The sequence below is a fragment of the Miscanthus floridulus genome, chromosome 13, assembly GCF_019320115.1.
Source record: "Miscanthus floridulus cultivar M001 chromosome 13, ASM1932011v1, whole genome shotgun sequence".
NCBI classification, from domain to species: Eukaryota; Viridiplantae; Streptophyta; class Magnoliopsida; order Poales; family Poaceae; genus Miscanthus; species Miscanthus floridulus.
In genome coordinates this window covers 3,100,999-3,125,857 of record NC_089592.1, presented here as the reverse complement: position 1 = coordinate 3,125,857, position 24,859 = coordinate 3,100,999, and the positions used below count along the sequence as shown (strand labels likewise).

Here is a 24,859-nt window from a genome sequence, read left to right as displayed (position 1 = left end):
CTCCCGAAGTGCTTGGCACTGCCCCAGGAGTGCTCGGCTCTACCGCCGGAGTGCTCGACGCTCCTCCTAGAGTGCTCAGCACCTCTTCCCCAGCGTCTCCACTCCCATGGATGACCAAATGCTCGACGACAAAGGTGCTGGTGAAGCCGCCAGCTTCCCCCGTGCTCGGACTGCTCTAGTCCCAAGCGGCCTTCTCGTCGAACATGACGTCGCGCGAGACAAGCACCTTGTCTCTGCATGGGTCGTAGAGTTGGTACGCCTTGGTACCCTCCGCATAGCCTAGGAACACCATCGGTGTGCTCCTGTCCTCCAGCTTGGTGAGGTTCGGCTTTGTCTTCTTGACGTGGCCGATGCAGCCGAATGTCCGGAGGAAGGACACGCTCGGCTTCTGCCCATACCAAGCCTCGAACGGCGTCTTGCCCATCAGGGCCTTGGTCGGAGTGCGGTTGAGGATGAACACCGCCATGGTCACCGCCTCTCCCCAGAACCTTGCCGGCATCCCCTTGGCTTTCATCATGGATCAAGCCATGCCGACCATCATTTGGTTCCGTCACTTCGATACCACTTGTTGGCCCACTGGATCATCGGCTCAGGTGAGTTGCCACTCACCGGTCTTGCCGAGCACCCACTAGTGTTGCCAAGCACCCACTAGCCGTGCCGACCACCGATCAACGTCGTCCGACCACACACACTATAGCTAGAGCTAGAAGAAGAAGGGAGAACAGAGCATACACACACAATACAAGACACCAGCGTTGGCCGAAGCCCTATATGGGAGATGGCAAATCTAAACTCACTCTTTTTATTGAGTTGTCGTGGTATCTTATTTATACAACTCTATCCTTCGAGTCCTAGTACAGCGGCCCTGCTACAACAGTGACTAGATAACATATAGGGCTAACTCTACGCCGGCCACTGCATGTGCCTACAGTGCCGCACATGAGCCGTGCGGTGCCCGCACCTATAGCGGCAACAGTATCACAGCAGGGAGCCCTTTTCGGTGCCGCCTTCCCTTGCTGTGTTCACACAAGGTAGCAGTGGATTATCTAACATGTAATACGTCGGCCACCAAGATGAACAGATACGATGACATTTGGATCCCCCTGCCATAGTCCTCGGCGACAATCCATCCACGGTCCTAGACATCCATTCACAAGCACTGCCGAGCGGGAGGACTGTAAGATGTACTGAACCCACCTTCTCCAGACATTGTTGAAGCCTCTTGCTTGTAGGATTATGTCCAGTGTGTCCCAGTTCGTTGTGTCGAAGGCTTTAGCAAAGTCTAGTTTGATGAGAAGGGTCGGCACTCTCCTCTTATGACAGCACTGCACAAGTTCCACTGCATATACAAAATTTTCAGTGATTGACCTTCCCCTGATGAAACCTGTCTGATCCAGGTCCACAAGTTTGTTAATCTCTAGCTGTAGCCTTGTTGTTAGTATCTTGGTGAGAATCTTGACACTGTAGTTCTGTAGGCATATGGGTCTGAAAGTATCCACCGTGTTTGCATCTGACTTCTTTGGTATGAAGACCATGTATGATCTGTTGATTCTCTGGAGCTGAACATTTTCGTTGTGAAAAGCTGAGAGGAAGTTCATGACTGTAAGATGTAATCTGCTACTCCCCCTCATTCCCGCGTCTCGCAGTAGGGTGGTGGCCTTTGGTCAGCCCTGTTGTCCCATCACTGCTCCTGTAGCAGCTGTAGCAACATGGTAGTAGGTCATGTCATGTAGTAGCATGTACATGTAGTTGGTGTACCTTTGTACTAGGAGTAGGTAGGAGTTGGTGTACTCATCATACTTCCTTGTACCCGGAGGGTACAGCTAGAGTTGTACATATACTCATGACATAGCAATAGAAATCGGTAGTTCAGTATTGCCACACGGGACGTAGAGTTCGGCCAACGCTGGTGCTTGTGCTGTGTGTGTGCTGTTCTCACCCTTTCTTCAACCTCTAGCCTAGTGTGAGTGTGTGAGTCTGCTGGTGAGCGGATCGCTCACTTGTGCAGGAGTCCTCGGGCCAACAAGTGATATCAGAGACGAGGTGGGTGATCGTCGACGATGATGGAGGGCGATGGCAGTCAGGGCGGTGGCGAGAAGTTGCCACGGCAGTCTCGGTCGCCGGTGCATCATGAGGTGGTCACCAGAGGACTGTGCGGGATGTTGGCGGAGCCAACTGGCCAGTTCTCACTCGCACCAACTATGGTGAGTGGTCGGTGACCATGAAGGTCAAGCTCAGAGCCCGACGGCTCTAGAAGGCGGTTGACCAGAGCACCGAGGATGAAGAGGAGGACTGCTCGACACTGGAGGCAATCCTAGCCGCCATGCCTCCAGAGTACCCGGAGCCATTGGGGTCAAAGGACTCTACCAAGGAAGCTTGGGACGCCCTCAAGGCCATGCGCGTCGGCTTAGATCGCGTGAAGAAGGCAAAGGCGCAACAGATGCGGCGGGAGTACGACGACTTGGCGTTCCGCGACGGGGAGGCGGTGGAGGACTTCGCCCTCTGGCTGTAGTCCATCATCAGCCAACTGGTGGCGCATGGCTTCGTCGTCGACGATGAAGAGGCAGTCTCCAAGTACCTGCGTGTCGTACCGCCCATATACACCCAAATCGCTCTCTCCATCAAGATGATACTAGACATGTCAACCCTCACGATTGAGGATTTGACAGGGCATCTGCGGGCGGTGGACGACCGCATAGGGGAGACTGCGACATCGGCCGTCGGCAAGCTACTGATGACCGAGGAGGAGTGGACTGCTCGGATGAAGGAGAGGCGGTCCAGGGAAGGCTCCTCCAGCTACGGTGGTGACGGCAAGCGCCGCGGCAAGGTGCCACTAAAGAAGAAGAAGGAGGTCAGCCCCAACGCCTGTCGACGCTGCAGGAAGATATGCCACTGGGCTAAGGAGTGGCCAACCACGAAGGAGAAGAAGGCTGAGGCTCACCTGATGTAGGTGGACGACGACGAGCCAACTCTCCTGATGCAACATCCTGTGCGCTACATGACATCGAGGCCAAGGAGAAAGCAGAGGAGGTGGCGGCTACGGAGCAGAGGACAGCATCGCAGACCATCGACCTCGATGAGCCACGCGCCCAACTCCATCTCGAACAAGTGGGTGGCGAGGTGCAGCAGGGGTGGTACCTGGACTCCGACGCCAGCAACCACATGACTGGCTCCAAGGCGGCTTTCTCCAAGCTCAACGGTGGCATGACGGGGTCGGTGAAGTTCGGTGACGGCTCGAAGGTGGAGATTTGAGGCCATGGCACCGTCATCTTCTGGTGTTAGAACGACGAGCATCGCGCATTGATGGATGTGTACTACATCCTGCAGCTACGGTCGAGCATCGTTAGCATCGGGCAGCTGGACGAGTGCGGGTGCGAGGTGCTGATCGAGAGCGGAATCTTGAGGATTCGTGATCGGGAGTGGCATCTTCTCACCAAGGTAAAACGCTCTCGTAATCGACTGTATCTGCTCGATTCGAAGGTGGAGCATTTGGTGTGCTTGGCGGCGTGGCACACCAAGGAGTCATGGTTGTGGCATGCTCGGTTCGGCTATCTTAGCTTCGACGCGCTTGGTCGGGTGGAAAATATGGTTTCGAGGGCTGCCCCACATCGAGCACACAGGCGAGTTGTGTGATAGCTACCTGGTCGGGAAGTAGAGGAGGCTATCGTTCCCAAAGGTGGCCAAGTATCATGCGGCAGATGCCCTCGAGCTCGTCCACGGTGACCTCTGCGGGCCAATCACGCCGGCATGCACAGCGGGCGGCGGTATTTCCTTTTGCTCATGGATGATTACAGTCGCTACATGTGGCTGCAACTCCTGACGAGCAAGGATGAGGCGGCGGGTGCAATCAAGAGGTTACAGGCGCGGGCGGAGGCAAAGTCTAGGAAGAAGCTGCGCTTGCCGAGGACAGATCGCGACGATGAATTCACTTCGGTGGAGTTCATTGCGTACTGTGTGGATCTGAGTGTGGTGCGACACCACACCGCGCCGTACTCACCGCAGCAAAATGCCGTGGTGGAACGGCGGAACCAGACGGTGGTCGGCATGGCTCGATCCATAATGAAGGCCAAGAGCATGCCGACAGAGTTCTAGGGTGAGGCGGTGACCACGGCGGTGTTCATCCTCAACCACGCGCCCGCTAAGGCCCTAAAGGGATTGACACCATTCGCGGCTTGGTACGGGCGCAAGCCGGACGTGTCCTTCCTCAGGACGTTCAGCTGCATCGGCTACGTCAAGAAGACAAAGTCGTTTCTCACCAAGCTAGAAGCACAGGAGCACGCCGATGGTGCTCCTGGGCTACGAGGAGGACACCAAGGTGTATCGGCTCTACGACCCGCACGGAGGCAAGGTGGTTGTCTCGCGCGACGTCGTGTTCGACGAGAAGGTGGCCTGAGACTTGAGGGTCCAGGCATGGGGAAGCTGGCGGCCTCAGCAGCACCTTCGTCGTCGAGCACTTAGTCATCCACGGTGGTGGAGACGTTGGAGAGGAGGTGCCAACCACTATAGCAGTAGAGCCGATCACTCTAGCAGTGGAGCCGACCACTCTAGGAGTGGTGCCGAGCGCTCCACAGCACTTCAGCAGTGGTGCCGAGCACTCCAGCAGCAGTGCCGACCACTCCGGTGGTGGTGCTGACCACTCCGGCAAAACATGGGACTATTTCATTGACACCGATCGAGTTCACCTCTCCTCCAAGTGACATCAGCGAGTTCATGGAAGCCTTCCACGATGGCGAGGAGGTGTGGTTCCGTAGGTTGGACAACATCGTCGGCAATGCAGGGGCCTTAGGCCTGGCGAGTCGGTTGCTCGATGATTCAGAGTTGCTTCTCGTCAGTGCAGAGGAGCCGCCCGCGTTCGCGCTGGCCGAGCGCGACACCAATTGACAACGGGCGATGTTGGAGGAGATGAAGGCGATCGAGGAGAACGAGACTTGGGAGCTCGTCGATCGGCCTCTAGGATGCCATCCGGTCGGGCTGAAGTGGGTGTACAAGGTGAAGCGGGACGAGCGCGGCGCCATCGTCAAGCACAAGGCGCGTCTCGTCGCCCGCGGCTTCGTCCACTGCGAAGGCATCGACTTCGAGGAAGTCTTTGCGTCGGTGGTGTGCATGGAGTCCGTCCGACTGCTGCTGCCTCTGGCAGCGGCGAAGGACTAGCGTGTTCATCACCTGGACGTCAAATCGGCCTTCCTCAACGGCGAGCTGGCAGAGACGGTATTTGTCAAGCAAGCTTCAGGCTTCGCCGTCAAGGGAGCAGAGCACAAGGTGCTCCGACTGCGCAAGGCGCTCTACGGGCTAAGACAGGCCCCGCGGGCGTAGAACGCCCAGCTTGACGTCACGTTGGGCACGCTTGGGTTCACGCGCTCTACACGTGGCGACGGGGAAGGAGAAACTTGTCGTCAGCGTGTATGTGGACGACTTGATCGTCACCGGCCTGTGTGCGGAGGACAAAGACAGCTTCAAGCGCAATTTGGCGGTTCATTTTCGAATGAGCGATCTCGGCACGCTCTCCTACTACCTCGGCATCGAGGTGAAATAGGGGAAGGAAGCTCTCATGATTGGTCAGACCGCGTACGCGGCGAAGTTGTTGGAGCGGAGCGACATGGCTGATCATAAGCCATGCGCGACTCTGATGGAGGAGCGGCTGAAGCTGACAAAGGCCGGCACCGTGGCGAAGGTATATACAACACTCTACCGGAGCATCGTCGGCGGCCTGCGCTACCAAGTCCACACGAGGCCGGACATTGTGTTCGCCGTGGGCAATGTCAGCCGCTTCATGGAGGATCCCGAGAGGATCATTGGGCCGCGGTGAAGCGACTGATGTGCTACGTCAAGGGGACGGTGGTTTAGGGGATCGTCTTCCCCAAGACCGGTGGCGGAAGTAGGCTGTGGCTCACGATCTTCAGCGACGCAGACATGGCGGACGACATCGATGGGCGTAAGAGCACTTTAGGTGTGCTCGACTTCCTCGGCTCGGCCCCAATTTCGTGGCTGTCGTTGAAGTAGAAGGTGGTGGCGTTGTCTACGTGTGAGGTGGAGTACGTGGCGGCGGCCACAGCGCGTGCCAAGCTGTGTGGCTGCACCAGCTGCTAGGCGAGCTGGTGCTTGTGCTGTTCTTACCCCTTCTTTAACCTCTAGCCTAGTGTGAGTGTGCCGGAATGAAAACGGATCGGATACGGAGGGATACCACCGATATTATATTTGTTTTCGTATTTCTGTCCGGATTCGGATTCGAATACGGATAGTGTCAACTATGTCGGATAGGATACGATTGGATATCGACATCATAAATATGCGATTTGAGTATTCGGATACGGACACGGTATCGAATGTTGGATATCCGGACTCGGATACGGACAGATCTCAACCCCTCTAAACAGATTCGGTTTCGAATATGGTCGAAAAATATCGGTACCGTTTTCATCCCTATGAGTGTGTGAGTCTGCTGGTGAGCGGATTGTGCAGGGAGTCCTTAGGCCAACAATGACGTATGGCTTCCCTGTGTGCCACGTCGCCTTGTAAAATCCCAGGCCGAAACCATCAGGACCCGGTGCCCTAGCCCGGTTCATGCATTTCACTGCGGCAGCAGCTTCATTCTCAGTGAAGGGCAGTGTCAGCATGTCTGTTGCTTTGGGTAAGGCCCCGTTTAATTGCAAAAAAATTTTGCATAGTAACTGTCACATCGAATCTTGCGGCACATGCATGAAGTACTAAATGTAGACGAAAAAAAAAACTAATTACACAGTTGGTCGAGAAATCGCGAGACGAAACTTTTGAACCTAATTAATCCATAATTAGACACTAATTACCAAATACAAACAAAATGCTACAGTGAGCCAAAATCCAAAAATTTTTGGATCTAAACGCACCCTAAGTCCTGATACAGGTGATGACAGTCAAATTGCCAACTGCTTTGTCCCGCTGTTCCCATGATGGACCTGAAATGTTCAGTGAGCCCTTGTACCTTGGCCGTGTGACATGTGACCTGGACGTCATTGACAGCCATGCTTCTGATATTGTTCCGGCTAATGTTGGATACCGAGCTAGCTCGGCTCGGTTCGTTATCCTATCGAGCCAGAAAGCCAGCTTGGCTTGGCTCGTTAAAAGCTCGAGCTGGCTCGTTAAGTTCGCGAGCCAGGTATAAAAAATATACAAAATATAATATTTGCATTTATCTAAAGTTTGAGAATAATAATAATATATAAAAATACATCTAAATCTGTTACCAGTTAATTTATAGGGTCTAGACCAATTACCAGTCAATTGTAAAGTGCAAGACATGAAGTAATACAAAAACTAATATAAGTTTTGATACTTTTTTTCCTGAAAGCTTGACTCGTTTAGCTTGCGAGCGGCTCGCGAGCTGGCTCGAGTTGGCTCGTTATAGCTAACGAGCTAAAATCTTAGCTCGGCTCGGCTTGTTATCATAACGAGCCGAGCCGAGCCGAGTCGAGCCAGCCATAAGCCGAACGAGCTAACGAGTTTCGAGTTTTTCGTCCAGCCTTAGTTCGGCGCATTCATGCCGTTGCATGGGCATGAAAAAATGCCGTATTGCTGTCCCCTTCCTTGACTGCTCTGAACTTTGCTCGTTGTCTCCAGTAAGCTGCTCGCTGACGGAGTTCAAGAGCCAGTCTATCGTAGCTCTGTTGGCGGACCTGTAGTTCATGCACAGACAAACAGCGATCTTGCTCGCTGACAGAAAGCTCTTGCTGATACAACTAGCTTTTTTCTGCTCAGATTTTGAGTCAGTACGTCACCTATTCTTTGATTGCATGGTGGCAAAACAAATGTAGTTAGAGCTAGGCCATATAGTTAATCTGAATAGAGTCAATAACTTTGAAGCGCTGTTGCTGAATTTTGGTTGGGTGAGAGAAAACATGTTGTGTTGACGAATATGTGCAATATGCTGATACAATGTGGAGCATGTTTTCAGAATGGCAGGTAGCGAGGTATGTATGCGGCAAACTTGGCGATCCATCTCAACAATGCTCAGAAACTGAGAACTAATATGCCGTATGTCCGGTCACCAGGCACAATACAAGGTCGTGTTGACCAATTTGGCGAAGCTAGCCTCAAGCCTGGAGAAGATCTCGGCGAGTGGTACCTGTCTACCTGATGGAGGACATGCTTGATACCTTGAGGACCTTGCTCTGAACCTGGGCGGCAGATCCCTTTTTCGCTATGTGTGATGATAATGTTCATCATTGAGCAATTTTTTTTTGTGGCATCTAGGGTCAGGTAGCTGTAGTGTTCTTGTGTGCTAGTTGATGGTGGTAGTTTTCTTTTCCTTGTATCTGAACTGAAGGGCTCATGAGCCATGTTGGTGCTGTAACGCTTGAATTTATTTCTGGTCTGAATAGCAATGCTAATGGGCCGGGGTTATCCCTGGAACTCCAAAAATATCATTAGTATTAAACTTGTGCTATTTTGCTCTCCTCTGCTGCTCCAAAGCTGCCGTTCCATATATGCATGCTCTGAAAGGATACAGTTCAGCAGTTGTGAATCAGGTGTTACATGCATCCTATCAAGAACACAAGAGTGCAGATGCCTTTTTTTTTTGGGTACAGGAGGTGAAGCGCAGATGGCTTTGCTGCAGTTTTTTTTGTTCAATCAGGACGAGCACATGCTGGACGAGCACATGCAGAGAAAACATGTGCTTCTTGAGTCTTGACCAAGGAAAAGGAGCCACGGCGAATCCAAGCGAGAAATCTGCTGGCACGAGCTGGAAATTGCGATCCACGTCCAATTTTATTATCTTTTATGTAAGCTTCCTGCTTGACTAAGGGTCAGTTTAGTTCTACTTCATTTTACAAAAATTTTCAAGATTCTCCGTCATATCGAATCTTTGGACACATGTATGAAGCATTAAATATAAATAAAAAATAAAACTAATTACACAGTTTAGACGAAATCCACGAGACGAATTTTTTAAGCTTAATTAGACTATAATTAGACACTAATTACCAAATAACAACGAAAATGCTACAGTAGCATTTCGCCAAAAATTTTGTAAACCAAACGGGCCCTAATGCAATATTGCAGTCTTCTGCAAACGCTGACGACTGACACTGACCAGACTACGAATGGTAGATATATATAAATGGGCTGAGCTTAGCCCATGTCTCAGGCCCATGGTATTCGATTGAGGAAAATCCCCTGAGGTTAATAATAAAAAATCAAATTATTCATTCATTGAAAAAAACGTGTTAATCAAAGGTGAAACCATTTCTGTGCATATTGGCTCATAACAGCCTCCCAACCTATTAAGATCCCACGCAGGGATACGCACATTGACACGCGCTGCCCAATCTGGTGCCGTTTTTTTTTTTTTATGAAGTAGAACATATCCGAGTCGAGATTTTGGAGTAGAACATTTCTTGAGAAAGAAACAATGATGAAAGTGATAGGTCTCCTTAGGACATGACGTGGGATACATTAGCCTTAAATTGCTCACGCGGGAGGCATAAGATACTTCTTCAACCGCGAGTAGAATGGAACCGTGCAGGCCATCTGGCACTGTTCACAACTGTTCGGTACTGGTCATGCGACACTGTTCAGACTAATGTTTGACGTCGTTTAGTGTTGTTTTATAATCACTGTGTACGGTAGTTTCGTACTGTTTATCCGTTTTTTGTTTTGTTTTGTTTCTATTCAAACCTATGTTCGCATATCACGCGCCACTTCTTAAGCCCGCGCAGCGTAGCGCGCGTGTTCGGGCTAGTTTTTCAAGAAAAGCAAATGATGGAGAACAATCGTGGTTGTGGTTGATAGAGGAGGTGCATAAAGCCATATCCATAAATCTTATCTACTCTATGTAGTGGCGATAGAAAATAGAGAAATCTACGATCGACGTTCGTTTGTGTCCACGGGAAAACATTCGATAAAGGGCCAGGAGTGTTATCGACAATAGCAAGTTTGAGGCCCCAAAAAATGCGGAAACAGACTACGACCGATTTATATATATGTTCCAAAAAAAGTAGCAACTTTTCTGTCCAAACTGTCTCTTCCACGTCTTTCCGGGTTCTCTCGCTCCTCTGTCCTCTCCGCCGGCGGAGGAGCTCATGGCATCCTCCATGGCCGCCGCCGCCGCTGCCGCCTGCGCCACCGCCACCGCCCTATCGCCGTCGACCGCGACGGTCCAGAGGCCGTATGCCCAGGGCCGCCTCGTCTTCCCCGCCGCGCCCTCCCGCTCCCACTCGCTCCGGCTCCGCGCCGCCGGCCGCCGGTCGCCTCGGGCAACCAAGGTACTCCCTCTCGGCCTACGCCCCGCCTCCGCGTAATTCGCTTCGGTTGGATTGGCAGCTAGCGAAGCGAAGCGCAAGGGGACGGTTGGATTTCGCATGTATTGCTTGCTTGTTCGTTGCTGAGGTTTGGAGGATTCTCCAGACATAGATGGGGGTATTGGAGGACCGTAGCATAGGTCTCGCTAATCCTAGCCATTCCATCTCAGTGGGGTTAGCTTGATAATGACACCAGTTTTTTTCATGGCAGAATTTTTTATTTCCTGCTGCTTCATCTCAGGTTGTGGTGGCAGCGTTGGCTGACCCACTCAAGGTCATGATATCAGGGGCTCCGGCGTCCGGCAAGGGCACGCAGTGTGAGCTCATCAAGACCAAAGTAAGCGATTCGTTCATGAACAGCCTTGTGTGTTATTGTATCATGTCCTACATCCCTTCTGTAATCTGTACAGAGAGTGCAGAGCTTGGCAGCAGTCCAGTTAGCATTTTTCTGATCATTTGCAGTTCGGTTTGGTGCACATCTCCGCCGGAGATTTGTTGCGGGCGGAGATAGCTGCTGGCTCTGAGAATGGGAAGCAGGCCAAGGAATTCATGGAGAAGGGCCAGCTCGTGCCTGATGAGATTGTCGTTAATGTGGGTCATGTTTTATTTTGGGTTTTCCATTTATATATGCATTCCAAGTCGCAGTTGGTGCTCATAAAGAAGAATGATCTTGGGTTTCTGACAGATGGTGAAGGAACGCCTTCTGCAACCAGACGCTCAGGAAAACGGTTGGCTGTTGGACGGGTACCCGAGAAGCTATTCACAGGCTATGGCGCTGGAAACCCTTGAAATCCGGCCTGATATTTTCATTCTGTTAGATGTGAGTGTACAGCTCGATCAAATTATTGACGCATACGGCATACTGCAAATCACATTCGTCCTTTACACTATATATAATATTTCACCATTACTCTTGCTAGTAGCACAAAATAGATTTCTTTAAACACTGCTATTGGCTATACTTAGCCCAATGAATAGCTTGTGCAAGGAAAAACAAAAGAAAAGAACATTGGTGTCTGATTTAGCAATGTTGTTGGATCAGACGTTGACTTACTTATTTCGATTTTCTGGAGTAATAAGTTACATAACAAAAGGAAGAAATGTATTCATCAACTATGTCCATGCATCCTCTGTTGAAATGAAATTAACTGCAGCAGTCCAGTGATTAGATTTTAGGAATGTAGAATTTGTACCTTTAACTCATTTCTTTGCTATTATAGGTTCCAGATGAACTCCTTGTTGAAAGGGTGGTTGGAAGACGGCTCGATCCTGTAACAGGGAAAATATATCATTTGAAGTATTCTCCACCAGAGAATGAAGAAATTGCTTCAAGGCTTACGCATAGATTTGATGATACAGAAGAAAAGGTACATATTTGTACTGGTTATTGGTAAGCAATGTTTTCAAGTCGTCCGATTAATCGCGATTAATCGTCCTAATCGGTCCCTGCTGACTGATTAGGGGTACCGTCGACTTGTACAAGTCGTCCGAATCGTGATTAATCGTCCTAGTCGGTCCCATGGCGACTAGGTTCGACCGGACGACTTGAAAACATTGTTGGTAAGAGTAATGTCAAATGCAATTGCCGGGTCTATCATTAATAAACAGGATATAATTGCTTATCTAGGTATTGCATTGTTACTGCAAAGTGTCTTTCTTTGGTCTTCTACTAGGCAAGCAAGATCAGCATGCTTTATGATGTGCCTGCTGGCCGTATCTAAAGTATTCAGTGCATATATGTTCAAATCCACCGACACACCAGACATTTCCATTTGAGAGGTGGAAGCACCACATCTATGGTATAAAATGTCTACATTTGTAGTGTGCAAGGCTCCCCTCTGATGGTCAAGGTTTTTTTTTTCACTGTTGCGTGTTCTTGTGATGGTCTATCATTGTGGTTTGATGTGGTCGAGTTACTGATATAGTATGATGCTTCTTCCACAGTGTATTACGATGGTTTGCTTACCTCTACTCGATCAGATATTTTTCATCAATTGCTTGGCTGTTTATGTAGATCGGAAAAAATCAGCGAGCATGGTGTTATGAGAATCCACTTCTGACACATCTTGCTTTTGTTGTTTTACAGGTTAAGTTGAGGCTGCAGACTTATTACCAAAATATCGAGTCCTTGCTATCAACATATGAGGATATTATTGTCAAAGTAGGCACCATCTCTTTTAACTGAAAACTATCTGCTCCATCAGTTCTCTCAAGGCTGATGTGCATTTCTGCTAGATGTTTTCGATAGACTTAGTACATTTCATGAAACCACCCTAGCATGGATTAATCTGACATCCTCAGTACTTGCAGGCATTTTTTCTTTGGTTCTGATACTTGCATGGAGTAACACTTGCCATTGTTAATTTCTCTATCACTCACCTCGTAGCCACATGGATATAACCTATTTCTCAGTCGCTTCTTGTTCTGTTTTTTATATACTAGTGTTAGTATATTCTTCAGTAGTGTCTAATTAGTAATTATATAGGCATGATAACATACAGCTTGTTGATTAGTATCTGCCTGTGATGCTAAATTATATTGTTCAACAATCATGCTTTATCCAGTCACCTATCTGGCTATCTATGCAATCAAGCAATCACCTACCTGCCTTGGATGCATGTTCGTGCACTAACTTTCAAACCTTTGTTTTGTTACTGGTTTCTGTAATTTAGGTGCAAGGAGATCGCACCGTGGGCGATGTCTTTGCCGAGATCGAGAAGCTGCTGGGTTCTAGCCTGGACAAGAAAACAGAAATGGTGTCCAGCGCATGAGCAAGGAAAAAAAAGATTGGGTGCAGGTCCAACAAGTTCATGCAATGTAAGCCATCTCACATGATAGGAACTTCTCCAAGCGGATATAGTTGAAGCATAGGCCGACGCGTACATGTAATGTAAGCCTGTCTCACATGATGGAAACTTGTCCGTGTGGATGTGGTCGAAGCATAGGGATTTTTTTCTCCAGTTGTTAATTGTACGCGAATGGAAGCGACAGATCATCGGTAGGTTGTGAGGGCTCAAAGTGATCCTCGGCTGCTGTACATGTTTTGTTGCTGTCTTGTGAACATACATGTCATGTTGTTTCTCAACTGGAGGAATGGTGTTAATGGATTGATTTACAGCACTAGTGATTGGTGCTGTCTTAAGGTTGATGAGTGTTGCAGCTATGGTGGTAGCCGTCTCTGATGCTCGCTGAATCAGATACCTTCTTTCAGAGAAAGGTTTGCCATGATCTAAGGGACTAACTGGCATTTCTTCATGGATCCTTTTTTTTTCAGAATTAAGTCTATGTAGAAGAGGATGGCAAGTGCGAGGCGTGTGGCACCTTGTCCGGCAAACCGGAATGTAGCAGGGTAGAATTAAGTCTCTGATGTACTACGGACCAAGATAGCTTCACATTTTCAGATTCCAGGTTGGTTAGGAAGCACAGTAGCATGGTGTATGCACTGTAGCTCATGCTGATTTGGTTGAACAAGACCAGAGAAAGAGCTCAATAGCCTGGTGATCTCTTCTGTTCCTAGGCCCTAGCTGCAGCTCAGTAAATTTCTTGAAAAAGGCCAAGAAAAGAAGGTAAACACCCTGTTCGCTGGTTGGTTTCAGCCAAACTTATTCAACCAGCCAACAGTGTTTTCCTCTCTTAAAAAACCAGCATCAGCCAGCTCAAATCAGCACCAGCACCAACCAGCGAACACGCTGAAAATGTTATGCTGATGATCATTTCATTCCTTTCATGCAAGAGAAGGCTAGGTCTGTTCGCTTGGTCGTATTCGGCTTATAAGCTATGACTTATCAGCCAACGAATAGTATTTTTTTCTCATATCAAATCAGTCAACAGTCCTTTCAGCCATAACTTATAAACCAAACGAGCCCAAACGAATAGACCACATATATATATATATATATATATATATATATATATATATATATATATATATATATATATATATATATTACCCGGGGTACTGAGTACTGAATAATCAGTACCCGAGCCAAACCCATGGGCAGTCCGTTTTTCCTCCCGTACCCACGACGCACCTCCTGTTTATTCTATTAGTTTTTTTTTCTTTTTTGCGTTCACAGATAGATCGTGGGGAGTCTGGGAGACGCCGGTTTATTCTCCCCGCTCCCGTCGCACGAGCCCAGATCGCCCCCGCCCCCGCCCCTGCTCCCTTGTTCGGCACCGGCGACCTCGCCGCACCTGGGCCCGTGGCTGCTGCCCGCACCTTGCCTCGTCGCCTCGCGGGCCCAGCGGCACCGCCGTCTTCCCCTCACCCCGTCAGTTCGTCGCCGCCACGGGCCGAGGCCGAGAAGGCTCAGGTGTCGGTGGCCACCGACGGTGAGCTTGCTTCATTCGGCACTTCCGTCCTCACCTTTCCTCGCCGCCAATGTAGGCCTACCCTGCATCGCCGTCCCCCTGTCGCCCCTAGCACGCTGCCAGAACGGTCCCAGTTACTCAAGCTTGTCCGCTCGGATGGAATCCACCTGTATCCTTCTTAATCCCTTTTCGAGCATCACCTTTTGTAGCTAGGTTCGATCAAATTGGTTTTAATCCCTTTTCGAGCATGATTTTGGTACTGATTGTGCGCATAAAGATTAATTTTTCTATTTCGATTTCGATTTCATTTTCATTTTTTTTCTTTACTTCTAGTCTAGTTGTAATGAGCAGTATGCACAGATTATGTTACACGGGGTTTATCCATTTGTCTGATTTCATTTCCATACGCATGTGCAAGTGCAATTCATATTTTTTATGGTTTCAAATCCTTTTGAACATCACCAATTCATTCTGCACTCATTGTAATTTGTTTCCTAAAACCCAAGAGGCCGAAGTTGTTTATCCTATGAATTTTTTATTGTTCAGATCCTTGACTTATGTTACTAGTTCTGGCATGATTGTAATTTTACTAAGCTAATAAATTTATGCATCTATAGATCGTCTGTCATTGCTACCAGATGATGTTCATTCCGGACAAGGCCCCGGTCTCTCATCCAAAAGGTTATTTGTTTCACAATCTCATCCTGTTATATATATTGATTTTCTTTTGTACTCTCATTTGCAGAATACATAATAATGAGCCAGTTGCAACTACATTCTTGTTTCAAGTGCATTCGTGAATATACTTTGTACATCACACAAATGTGGTATCCTAAAATGATTTTTACTGAACGTGTTCAGTTACCGGATGGAGTTGGTCGATAAGATGCCTCATAACCCAAAAAGGGTTGTATTTGAGAGCACACAAGAACAAAGGTCAGTAAATGTTAGAACTTTTTGCGATTTTTTCATGTGTTGCACTTGCCTTGCCCTCTTGGTTTTTGTTAATCTGTTGATTCTTTGTTTAGGTTCGAGGTTCCACTGCACGTTGCCATCCTTTGCCTCCTGAATGCCCTTGTGATTTTGTGTCCTACAGTCTGTTGCATTGTCTATTAATTTTACTGGAGGTACTTGCATGCATGCTAATCCAGTAATCCCCTTTTCCTTGTGATGTGGACGTACTGATAGATTCTTGTAAGTGCTACTTATTCCATAGCTTTGAAGTATCAGGACATGATCTTCTTATCTTATGAAAAATATCAGAATTTTTATTTTTCATCTCAGTAGTGCTAAAATGATTGTTGTTAAAAAATTGGCCACCTGATAATTTCCTGTTAAAGAGATCCATTTCTCAGAAGAGATGATTATTCAAGACATTTGTTACCTGCTGGCTAATTAGAATTATATCAGCTTCCGCTCATAGTTATCTATTCTATTGCCCAATCTTCTTACATTTGGAAAATTGAAATGATTTCATCTTACAGATCTTTCTGGCTCAGAAGATTAAATCCCCAAAAGAAGGTTGTATGTAGTATGTACACGTTGGGTTAATGGGTTTGATATATATTTCTCTTTTAGTCTATTGAGTTCGTTGGGCGTGATATTTATTTGTCCCTATAATATTTTGAAACTCATCATTTCTCTTGTACATGTAACCTGGTGCCCTATTCTAGTAGTTCAGTTTTTGCTTGTTTATAGAAATTTATGGTTTATATTCATGAATAATTGTGTGGTGCAGCTATTCTGACAGTACTGGTGGAGTTGTTTGATGACAGAGGAGTGATTCACTCTAACAATGTTGCACGGTAGATTCATCGATCGAGTTCTCCCTGTCCATTTGTCTCAGGTACAACATTATAATTCTACAATTGCATTGTCTTGATTATTGTATGGCACTAAAATCTGTCGTGTATTCCTGCCCTCTCCAATTTTGTTGCTAGAATCCGTCGTGTATTCCTGCCCTCTCCAATTTTGTTGCTAGGATGATTCATATCTGCAACTGCAACTAGCACTTCACTGCACTTGGGAAGTTCTTTTGTTTTTATTTTTTCCTTTCCAATTAGACTTCAGACATAGGAAGATGCACAAGTTGATTTGTTTTGGAGTTGTTGGCTGCGTGGTGCCCATTTTTCTGTCAATATACTTTGATCCCACTCAGAGATCTGGCATGTTTAAATTCAGCAGCAGGAGATGTTTTTGTTGTCAATTTCTCTGCTTCAGATCAGATCAGATCACATGGTGCGACCCACAGCTCTTCCCCAACCTCCACGGGATCCAGTTGAGTTTTCGTCCCCACTGCTGTACTCTTTGCGCTAGCATGATAGTGCTGGGCACAGCTTGTTCTGCTGCTCTTATTTTGGGAAAAGCAGTGCAGCAACCATACAGATTATTTATGCCAAATTTCATCCTCAATTGTTAAGCTAATTCAATCACAACTCTAAAGAATGTTGTATGTTCACAAGGCTTTGATAGTTTCAAGCCCTTTGATGAAAATCTGCAATTGTCCTTTCAAATTGTATTTGATAGACTGATAATTCCAGCTCTGATTTCCATCATGCTCTCACTCAGCTACACCCTTGTTCTATATTTTCACAAAACAATTTAGATTTTTATTCAGAGTACATAACTGAACTCTTTAACTTGTTAGGCCTTGCGTTGCAGAGAAGAGGCATTCTGAGGCTAGCCATATCAGAGAGAAGTACTTCAATAGATATCGTACAGTGACGTCTTTTATACTTGCATTACATCCAGAAATAGATATCTTGCAATTACAATTAATAAGGTTTTATGTGAGAAATCAGACAACATTATTTCAATTTTTTGCAAACAATGGCTGAACGATAAGAAGCTGGAACTGATAGTAATACTAGGAATAGTATTACTTGTTTTGCCCTCGCTGCATAAGTCTTCAAATAGTAGAAACTGTAATCCATAAGAGGGAAACACAAGCTCCCTAGAAGGCCATTTTTATCAGCACCTTTATATAGACAAGTCTCAAGTGCATGCTTTCAATCATATTTGGTCCAACAGTTCAGAATGGGTGGCTTTTGAAGTGATACACACAGTGCTTGCCTAGATTATTTTTCTGCTAGTAGAACTACATAGGCGACTTGCAGTATTAGTAATTCGGGGTTTTTGAAGTGATATTGCGATGGTTGTATTGTAGGCTGATTAATCAGGCAACTTAAAAAAGCTAGACTTGTAAGATAAAAAACAGAGTAAATTAATGAAATTGGAAACATAGCTTAGATTGCATCCTTATTTGCATATGCTTGCATCTGGTATGGATCCATTAATATATTGGCCTGATGTGTGTACATACATGCATGTAGAAAAATCAGGGTATTGCCAACTAGTGTGGTTTAATACTAGCAGTTCTTTTTGAATATTCTTCCCCTATTTTACATGGCATCTCAGTGTATAGTTAACATATATGTCTCTTCATTTTTTTCATACAATCATTCATCAATTTGTGAATCTAATCAGTAGTCAAACATGATTCCTGTATTAGATCTTGAATTGTGAAAGTTCTTTTGAGCCTAGAATAAAATAGAGGTGCACATCATGTACTAGAGCTAATAGTTTTATCAGCGTTATTTATCCTCTTTTCTCTCTCTTTGTTTTTTTATGCAGATCCCAGGCGCTCGCCATCAAAGCATCCTCCGTCTACTCCCCATGATTACTCACATAGGTAGTTTCTTCTACTATTACTGATTTGTTTGTGTGGCTGTGTGGCTAATTATGCTTGAAGATTTACAAGAGTATAAATTTTGCATTTGTTTCCATTGGAAATTAGCTTCTTTTTCAGCCTTGCTAATTTTCCAATTTTACACATTTAATTTATGGCTGCTGTAGCTTCCAAATCATTAACACTAGTTATGTCTGTTTTTGATCATTTTCGTTAGCCTTCACCAGTAGGAGACGTCGGCTTCATCTGCACTCCATCAGCAACAGTGGCGTGCCACTAGCACGAAAAAGGTATGCTGGAGAATGCTCTACACTTGTTTGTACTGATCACTGTCTCCACTAGTCATAAATTTGGCATTGATTTTATGATTTATCTATCTTGATCTGTGTATGCACTTGTTGATATTACAGATTTAAGGTTTCTCACTGTTAATCATTGTGGTATGCTTTTGACAATTGCATGCGTGAGAACCTGATGCTCATATGCTCTTGAATCCCAAAGCTGATCATTGTTGTCCATATGCTCATGTATTCTAAAATTTCCATATCCTATTATGCATGCCACTTTGCTTCCTGCAAGACCATTTGTATACTGTTCATATGCTCATCTTTAAATATGTACATCGCTGTATCTTGTCACTTTGATACGCATTTCATGATTAGAATTTCCCATAACCTGGAAAACGAGAACCGTCCCAAACAATCAGCAGCCTAAGAAAACGACCAAAAAAACCACCAGCCTAAAAGAAAACCGTCCAAAAAATCATCAGCCTAAAAAAACGGTCACGAGGAAAAAAAAATCAGCCGTAACGAGAGCAAGAAAATCGACCACGAGACAAAAAAAAAAAAAATTGGCAGCGGCTTGTCATATATATATATATACTGTTCTGTAGCTGGCCGCATAATAAGTTATTCTGTGGTCACTTTGAGTTACCATAATTAATATACTAATTTATGAGATTATGGTAACTCCTTCATAAGTGATTTACTATAGCATTATGTTAAGTATCATCTTGAATTATAGTAACCCATGTATCGTAAATATGTATTTGTCATTATCGTAAATGGGTACAAACATTATCGTAAATCAAGGTGGTCATGTAATAAGTTATTCTGTGGCCAGCTGTAGAATAGCCTTACCGTATATATATACTCCCTTTTCTTTTAATACCTTTGTAAGGCGCATGCTCGTTTTTTAGATTGACCGATATGTAAGCAGGCTCCAACCATTTCACACACGATTTGATAAATAAAAGCAGCGCTGGAGTAAATTGTTCTTGGTATATGGCGGCGTACAAGCGCTCACGCCTTACAAGAGGGGTCCGGGGGGAGTACCAGCTGTAGTTGACACGTTTTCTGAGTACACGTATTGGTGTGTCGATGTTGACGTGTGCATCGTCACAGCGCAAGCTTGCCGGCGAGGTAGCAGGAGTGCGCGGCGAGCCCGGCGGCGGACGCGACGGTGGCCAGCGCCGAGAGTGCGTGGGCCGTCCGGAACCTCCCGTTCAGCGCGGCGAGGGCGGCGCAGGTCTCCGCCGCCCGCGCGTTGCTCCGCATGCCGTCCAAGGAGCCGACGCGCCCGATGCCGAGGCGCCTCTCCAATTTGTGCCTCTGCCACATCACCTGCGTATGTATGATATAATACTATATTGTTGATCAAAGACCAATATATTTGGCTTAGCGCAAATCAAAATGGAACTATATATTCTAAGATAGAGTCTGAGTAAGTATATGATCCAAAAATCCTTTCTGTCCTAAAAATAAGGCAGTTCTATAAAATGTCAAACGGATTAGCAAGAAAAAGAAACAACCTCCATGTCTCCATAAATTAAATCAGGTTTGTTGTGATCTTGAGCATGTCACTAAATGCGCATGTTGCAGAAGCAAGAAACTAGAGCCAACTAACATATGCACAACACAGCACATGAATAATTTGGTGCCATCCACTTCACACACGTTCATCGCTAGATTAAAATGGGTCCCACCTAGATAGTCCACATGTTTTGAAAGCTAAAATTCTATTTTTTTTAGGAAGAGGGGGTATGTTACAGGGTTTTTTTTTTTCTCGAATACGCAAAAGATTTACGTATCATTGTAATTAAGTAGAAGAAAGTAACCATACAAACGACGTGCTTTTTGTAAGCGCCCTAAAAGATCTACAGTAATAGCCAGAGCTGCTGGACCGTCCTAGCATACGACTAGTTCAGGCTTCGATATTACACAAGGTATACAACCGAAGTATGCGCAGTGAAGCAACGGAGGCCTTGCCTCTTCGCTGCTGCCTGCACGCCCCTTTCACAGCATCGTTGAAGAGCACGTCCAATGCTTCGATGTTGGAAGCGGTCATCTTGCCGTCGAAGAGGTCATCATAGGCCTTCCGTTCCGCCGCGCTTGGCGTTGAAAGGTCCTCAGCGAAGCCCATGCGCTGTATGACGAGCACCTCACCTCGCTTAAAGGTAGGTACTCAGGAGAGGCTCTGAGCCGCCAACCGCCTGCTCCGCTTTGGTAGCGTCGGCTTAGCAGGTGACGACTACTTAGGAGGCTCACGAATTAGCGGGGAGTTGACTTTCTTCAGCACTCGCTTGGTGAAGCCCTTGAGGTGGCGTGCAACGGAGTTATCGCTGTCCTCTACCGAAGGGCCGTCCCACTACTGCGTACTGAGCAGGCCATCATCCGCCAAGGGCACGGTCGGGCCAAAACCTGGTGGGTAGGCCGCCTCGTCCTTTGTAGCTGCATCAGCTCCCGACTTGGAGGTTTGCGCCACCTGCGACTGCCCCTGCTCGGGCAACAGCAAGGCGAGGCTCCGAGGTAGCCGCAGGACGCATCTCCTGCCGAGGGAGGATCTTCCTCCAGCCATCGGAGTTGGGGGCGAAGACCTGTAGTCGAGAAGACATGGTGCGAGGGCCGAGGCGCTGGTCGGCGGGGACGCGACCATCCACCGGTTGAGCAGGCAGGCCATCCACCAGCTGAGGGCGCGGCCGGCAGCGGTTTCCGACGTCTTCGCCCGGGCCCCTGTCGACCTCTGTCCGCTCCGCTACCGCCAGGACTGAGCGAGGCTGGGCGCGCGTGGGAGACGCCATGGATGGCTTCACCGAGCGACGAGCGGCATCCAGGTAGGGCCGACGGCGCTTAGAGCGCCCGCTCGGGTAGAACGGGGCCGCTGCTGGCGATAGAGAGCAGCTGGGGTTGGTCGCTGGCGCCGCGATGGCCTCCAGAGAGCCCACGGGCCCAGAAGGCTCGGGCTTGGACCCGTGCGACGTGGATCTGAACAGATCGGGCGGAGGTGTGAGGCAGCCATCGTCCCCAGCGCCAGCCGGCACCGTCGATGGCAGACGGGTCCCAGGCCCGGGCTCGGCGGCCGGCGGGGAGGAGCTCGGGGTAGCCATCGACATCGCGGCGGGCCCTGAAGGCCTAGACTTGGGCCCGTCGGCCCCAGCACCGGCTCCCGCGTGCTGGGTGGCCACGGCGGCGGGGGGGGGGGGGGGTGGGGGCGGGGTCCGTGACGTGCCAGATCTGACGGGTGGCAAAGAGGAAGGCGCAGGCCCTGCGGGCGGAGGCGGCGGTGGAGCGGCCTCCCCGCGAGCGGCCGCGGTGTCGGTGTCGGCGTTCGCGCCTGCACTCAGCAAGGGCACGCGCTGCTGGAGGCGCCCGGAGTCATCGGAAGGGGTGGAGGGATCAGTCGTCGCTGGAACGCCGACCGGCGGCACATCCGCTAGGCGCGGAAACACAGTCTGAGGGAGCGGCGGAAGCAGGGCTAGAGGGGGTCGGGGAGGGAGCAGCGAGGTGGAGGGAGGGGGAGGGGGAGGGGGCCGTGGGCGCCGAGTTGGCGGCCGGCGGCAGCGGCGGTGAGTGTGGGGCGGCCAGAGGAGCCGCCTGACCCTAGGTTCCTATTCTGACAAATAAACTAGACTCCGATTATTCCTATGTTACATGGGTTAGCGGAACAAAAATCTGTCAGCCTGTTCACTTTGCTCGCATACGATCGTGGATTATACGCTAAAGCAGTATTTTTCTCTCACACCAAACCAGCCAGTAGTAAATAATTCACGATCATTTATGGTCTGCCGAATAGGCTGCGTGGCTTTTGGAAGAACACGTAGGAATTGCAATAACGGTGGTAACAGAATAATAATCATGCGGCTGGCAGAGGCGACTGAGCCGGTGTGTATGTATCATCATGTTCCTGCCCATCAGCGGCGAATCTAGACTAAACTGCTGCCGGGGTCGCACAGATTCATGAACTCAATCTGATGGGGTCGTAGCTGGCCGGAATACGGGAGGTTCCACTGATTCGTACAAAGTTATCGGGGTCGCATGACCCCGACACATGCACTGTGGCTTCGCCGCTGCTGCCCATTTCTTAACCATCCGGCCGTCTGATGTCGCTTCCAGCCTGTTCGGTTGGCTGGTTCGTATCGTTGCTGGTTCGTGAAGAAGTACTGCTGACTGGTTTGTGTGAGAGAAAAATACTATTCCGGCTGAAAATTTACGATCATTTACGACAAGCCACAGCCAAACGAACAGGCTGAGTCCATCTCTGGTCCAACATGTCCTACTAGTCGATAATAAGATGTCTACGGTAACTTCATCATATCTAGAGGATGTTCATAAAGATTAATCAACATGTGTGTTTCAATATCTCAAAATAACATAACCTGATCCTGAAGCCACTGGTGGTTTATTGTCCATCCTAACAAATTTTCCTTCACTAAACTAATGCACATACATCACGATATTCGACGAAAAACGCCAAATTAAAGGGGCATCTGCATGTAGTGATTTCCTTCATCCTATAAAATTGTTATACTCCCACTGATTCAACATATTGGTTGTCTGGATCATCAACACAGTCAGGTGACGTTTGACCAATAATTTCTATGAAAATATGATGTTTAGTAATTAAATATACTGAAAATACGTTTCGCAAAAAAAAAATACTGAGAATACTTTTGATGGTGAGTATAATAACCTCCATCTTATAATCTCAATTTTTGTAAAAAAAATTGTATGGATGGTGAAGAAGGTAAACAAAGTTAGATCTCCTAAATCGACCTAAATATTTTGTATCAGATGGCTGGAGTAGTCCTTGATTACCTCGATGGTCTTGGGGGTGAAGACGAGCAGGTTGGCGAGGTCGAGCCCGGCGGCCGCGACGAGGACCACGAGCTGCCGCCGCTCGGCGGGCGAAGCCGCCCGCCACGGGAGGTGGAGCCACGCGAACGCCGCCGCGGAGGCCGCCGTGCACGCCGCCGTCAGCCGGAAGGACGCCGGGAACACCTTCGTGCGCAGGTCTCCCATCATGTGCCTCGGCAGGTTCCTGCTTTCAGTTCGCAGGCCAAGCAATCAGCACGGAGGAATAAAAAAACAGCGACATGATCATCGACGATGCCGCCGAGGAAGACGATGCGCCACTACAAGTACCAGCAGCGTTCTTACAAGAACATGATGAATCCGCCGATGAAGACGGCCCAGACGGTGGTGCCCCACGACGTGGCGAAGCAGAGAAGGTGCGCCAGCTTCACCACCGTCGTCGTCGCGGAGCCGCCCAAGAACCCCACGGGGCCAAATGCAATGCCGCCGGCGGCAACCAGGGCGGCTGCCTGTGCCACCAGAACAAGCGACATGGTCGGCGGCCGCAAGCACCCTATCTAGCTAAGACAAACAGGTCTAGCTAAGACAAACAGGTGGATCGGAGGCGGCTGGGCTCGCCAATCAGTAGTGCATATTATAGACCGCGTAAACACAATTGGTGTGTGTGTGTGTGTGTGTGATCTATCACCATAAGCCTTAGAGCGGAAAACATCACGTCCAAACACAGTACAGAGACGCTCGTAATAAGCACTTATGAACAGCATTTGAGAGAGACTGGACTGACATGTCTTATGGGCACCCTAACAAATTAACTAGAGAGTACATCTCGCTGCCCTGTTTATCATGTGGTTGCAAGCATCGTGTGGCTGGTTGTTGATGGTGTTACTGCATGGTATGGCTTGAGTGTCGTGTGATGACCTGTGTGTAGTAATTGTGCGGCTTCCATGTTGCAAGTTATCAAAACTAGGTTAAGGTTGTCCGCGCGTCCTATTTCTGTACAACAACCTACGTACGTGTTGACATGTGATGCTTGAATCTTTATGTAAATTATTTACCAGCTATTAGATGTAGTGTAGCAGGTTAGTATCTATCCATGGATGCTTTAGGTGATTACAACAAGATACAAGGCAGAACTATGGCGATGGAGACCAATATGATTCAAAAGATCATAATATTCACTGTATAATATGATTATATGCATCTGATGTCTACTTTTCTATTGTATTATTCTTTCATGCTATAACTATGGTGGATGTATTTTTTATGATCGAATAATTTCCCTTAAAAAGTTTGAGTACAATTTATATATGCTATTTTCCAATAGCTGCACCTATAGACTTTTTATCGTTATGTGGTAGGTTTATCAAAGTAGAGAGCCATCAGCTATCATGTATCATGGTGGGGATGCCGGACATTCATAAGCAGGCCCGGCCCTGGGGGGGTGCGAGCTGTGCATTGGCACAGGGCCCTCGAAGCCAAGGGGCCTAATCCCAGGT

General features: G+C 47.9%; 3 protein-coding genes across 4 annotated transcripts; 2 read left to right on the top strand and 1 right to left on the bottom strand.

The window, feature by feature from the left end:
* Positions 1-9,978: 9,978 nt before the first annotated feature.
* LOC136498946 (adenylate kinase, chloroplastic) lies at positions 9,979-13,416 on the top strand. 2 transcript variants are annotated; one of them, XM_066494644.1, is made up of 7 exons: positions 9,979-10,238; positions 10,486-10,611; positions 10,737-10,865; positions 10,960-11,094; positions 11,495-11,641; positions 12,361-12,435; positions 12,947-13,416. In XM_066494644.1, exons 1-7 carry the CDS (start codon positions 10,056-10,058, stop codon positions 13,043-13,045), a joined length of 894 nt encoding a protein of 297 aa, XP_066350741.1. In that variant the 5' UTR covers positions 9,979-10,055; the 3' UTR covers positions 13,046-13,416. The 2 variants fall into 2 exon arrangements, with proteins under 2 accessions (XP_066350741.1, XP_066350742.1); XM_066494645.1 differs by having other exon boundaries at positions 9,980-10,238; positions 10,516-10,611.
* Positions 13,417-13,701: 285 nt separating this feature from the next.
* LOC136498947 (uncharacterized) lies at positions 13,702-19,039 on the top strand. Its single transcript, XM_066494646.1, has 9 exons — positions 13,702-13,840; positions 14,351-14,606; positions 15,203-15,266; positions 15,447-15,521; positions 15,614-16,862; positions 17,233-17,305; positions 18,219-18,276; positions 18,491-18,563; positions 18,684-19,039. The coding sequence occupies exons 5-9, from the start codon at positions 16,666-16,668 to the stop codon at positions 18,703-18,705; spliced, it is 423 nt and encodes a 140-aa protein (XP_066350743.1). The 5' UTR covers positions 13,702-13,840; positions 14,351-14,606; positions 15,203-15,266; positions 15,447-15,521; positions 15,614-16,665; the 3' UTR covers positions 18,706-19,039.
* A 631-nt stretch (positions 19,040-19,670) lies between these two features.
* Positions 19,671-24,541, bottom strand: LOC136499287 (uncharacterized). Its single transcript, XM_066495001.1, has 3 exons — positions 23,709-24,541; positions 23,367-23,589; positions 19,671-19,895 (listed from the first exon to the last, which is right to left on the bottom strand). Exons 1-3 carry the CDS (start codon positions 23,894-23,896, stop codon positions 19,671-19,673), a joined length of 636 nt encoding a protein of 211 aa, XP_066351098.1. The 5' UTR covers positions 23,897-24,541.
* Positions 24,542-24,859: the final 318 nt, after the last annotated feature.

Coding starts and splice junctions, on each gene's coding strand:
- LOC136499287 (XM_066495001.1), bottom strand. CDS start 23,896: ATGTCGCTTGTTCTGGTGGCACAGGCAGCCGCCCTGGTTGCCGCCGGC. Junction 23,590..23,708: donor GGCGGATTCATCATGTTCTT/GTAAGAACGCTG, acceptor AACTGAAAGCAG/GAACCTGCCGAGGCACATGA. Junction 19,896..23,366: donor TCACCCCCAAGACCATCGAG/GTAATCAAGGAC, acceptor ATACATACGCAG/GTGATGTGGCAGAGGCACAA.
- LOC136498947 (XM_066494646.1), top strand. CDS start 16,666: ATGCACAAGTTGATTTGTTTTGGAGTTGTTGGCTGCGTGGTGCCCATT. Junction 17,306..18,218: donor ACTTCAATAGATATCGTACA/GTGACGTCTTTT, acceptor TTTTTTATGCAG/ATCCCAGGCGCTCGCCATCA. Junction 18,564..18,683: donor GTGCCACTAGCACGAAAAAG/GTATGCTGGAGA, acceptor TTGATATTACAG/ATTTAAGGTTTCTCACTGTT.
- LOC136498946 (XM_066494644.1), top strand. CDS start 10,056: ATGGCATCCTCCATGGCCGCCGCCGCCGCTGCCGCCTGCGCCACCGCC. Junction 11,095..11,494: donor ATATTTTCATTCTGTTAGAT/GTGAGTGTACAG, acceptor TTGCTATTATAG/GTTCCAGATGAACTCCTTGT. Junction 12,436..12,946: donor ATGAGGATATTATTGTCAAA/GTAGGCACCATC, acceptor TCTGTAATTTAG/GTGCAAGGAGATCGCACCGT.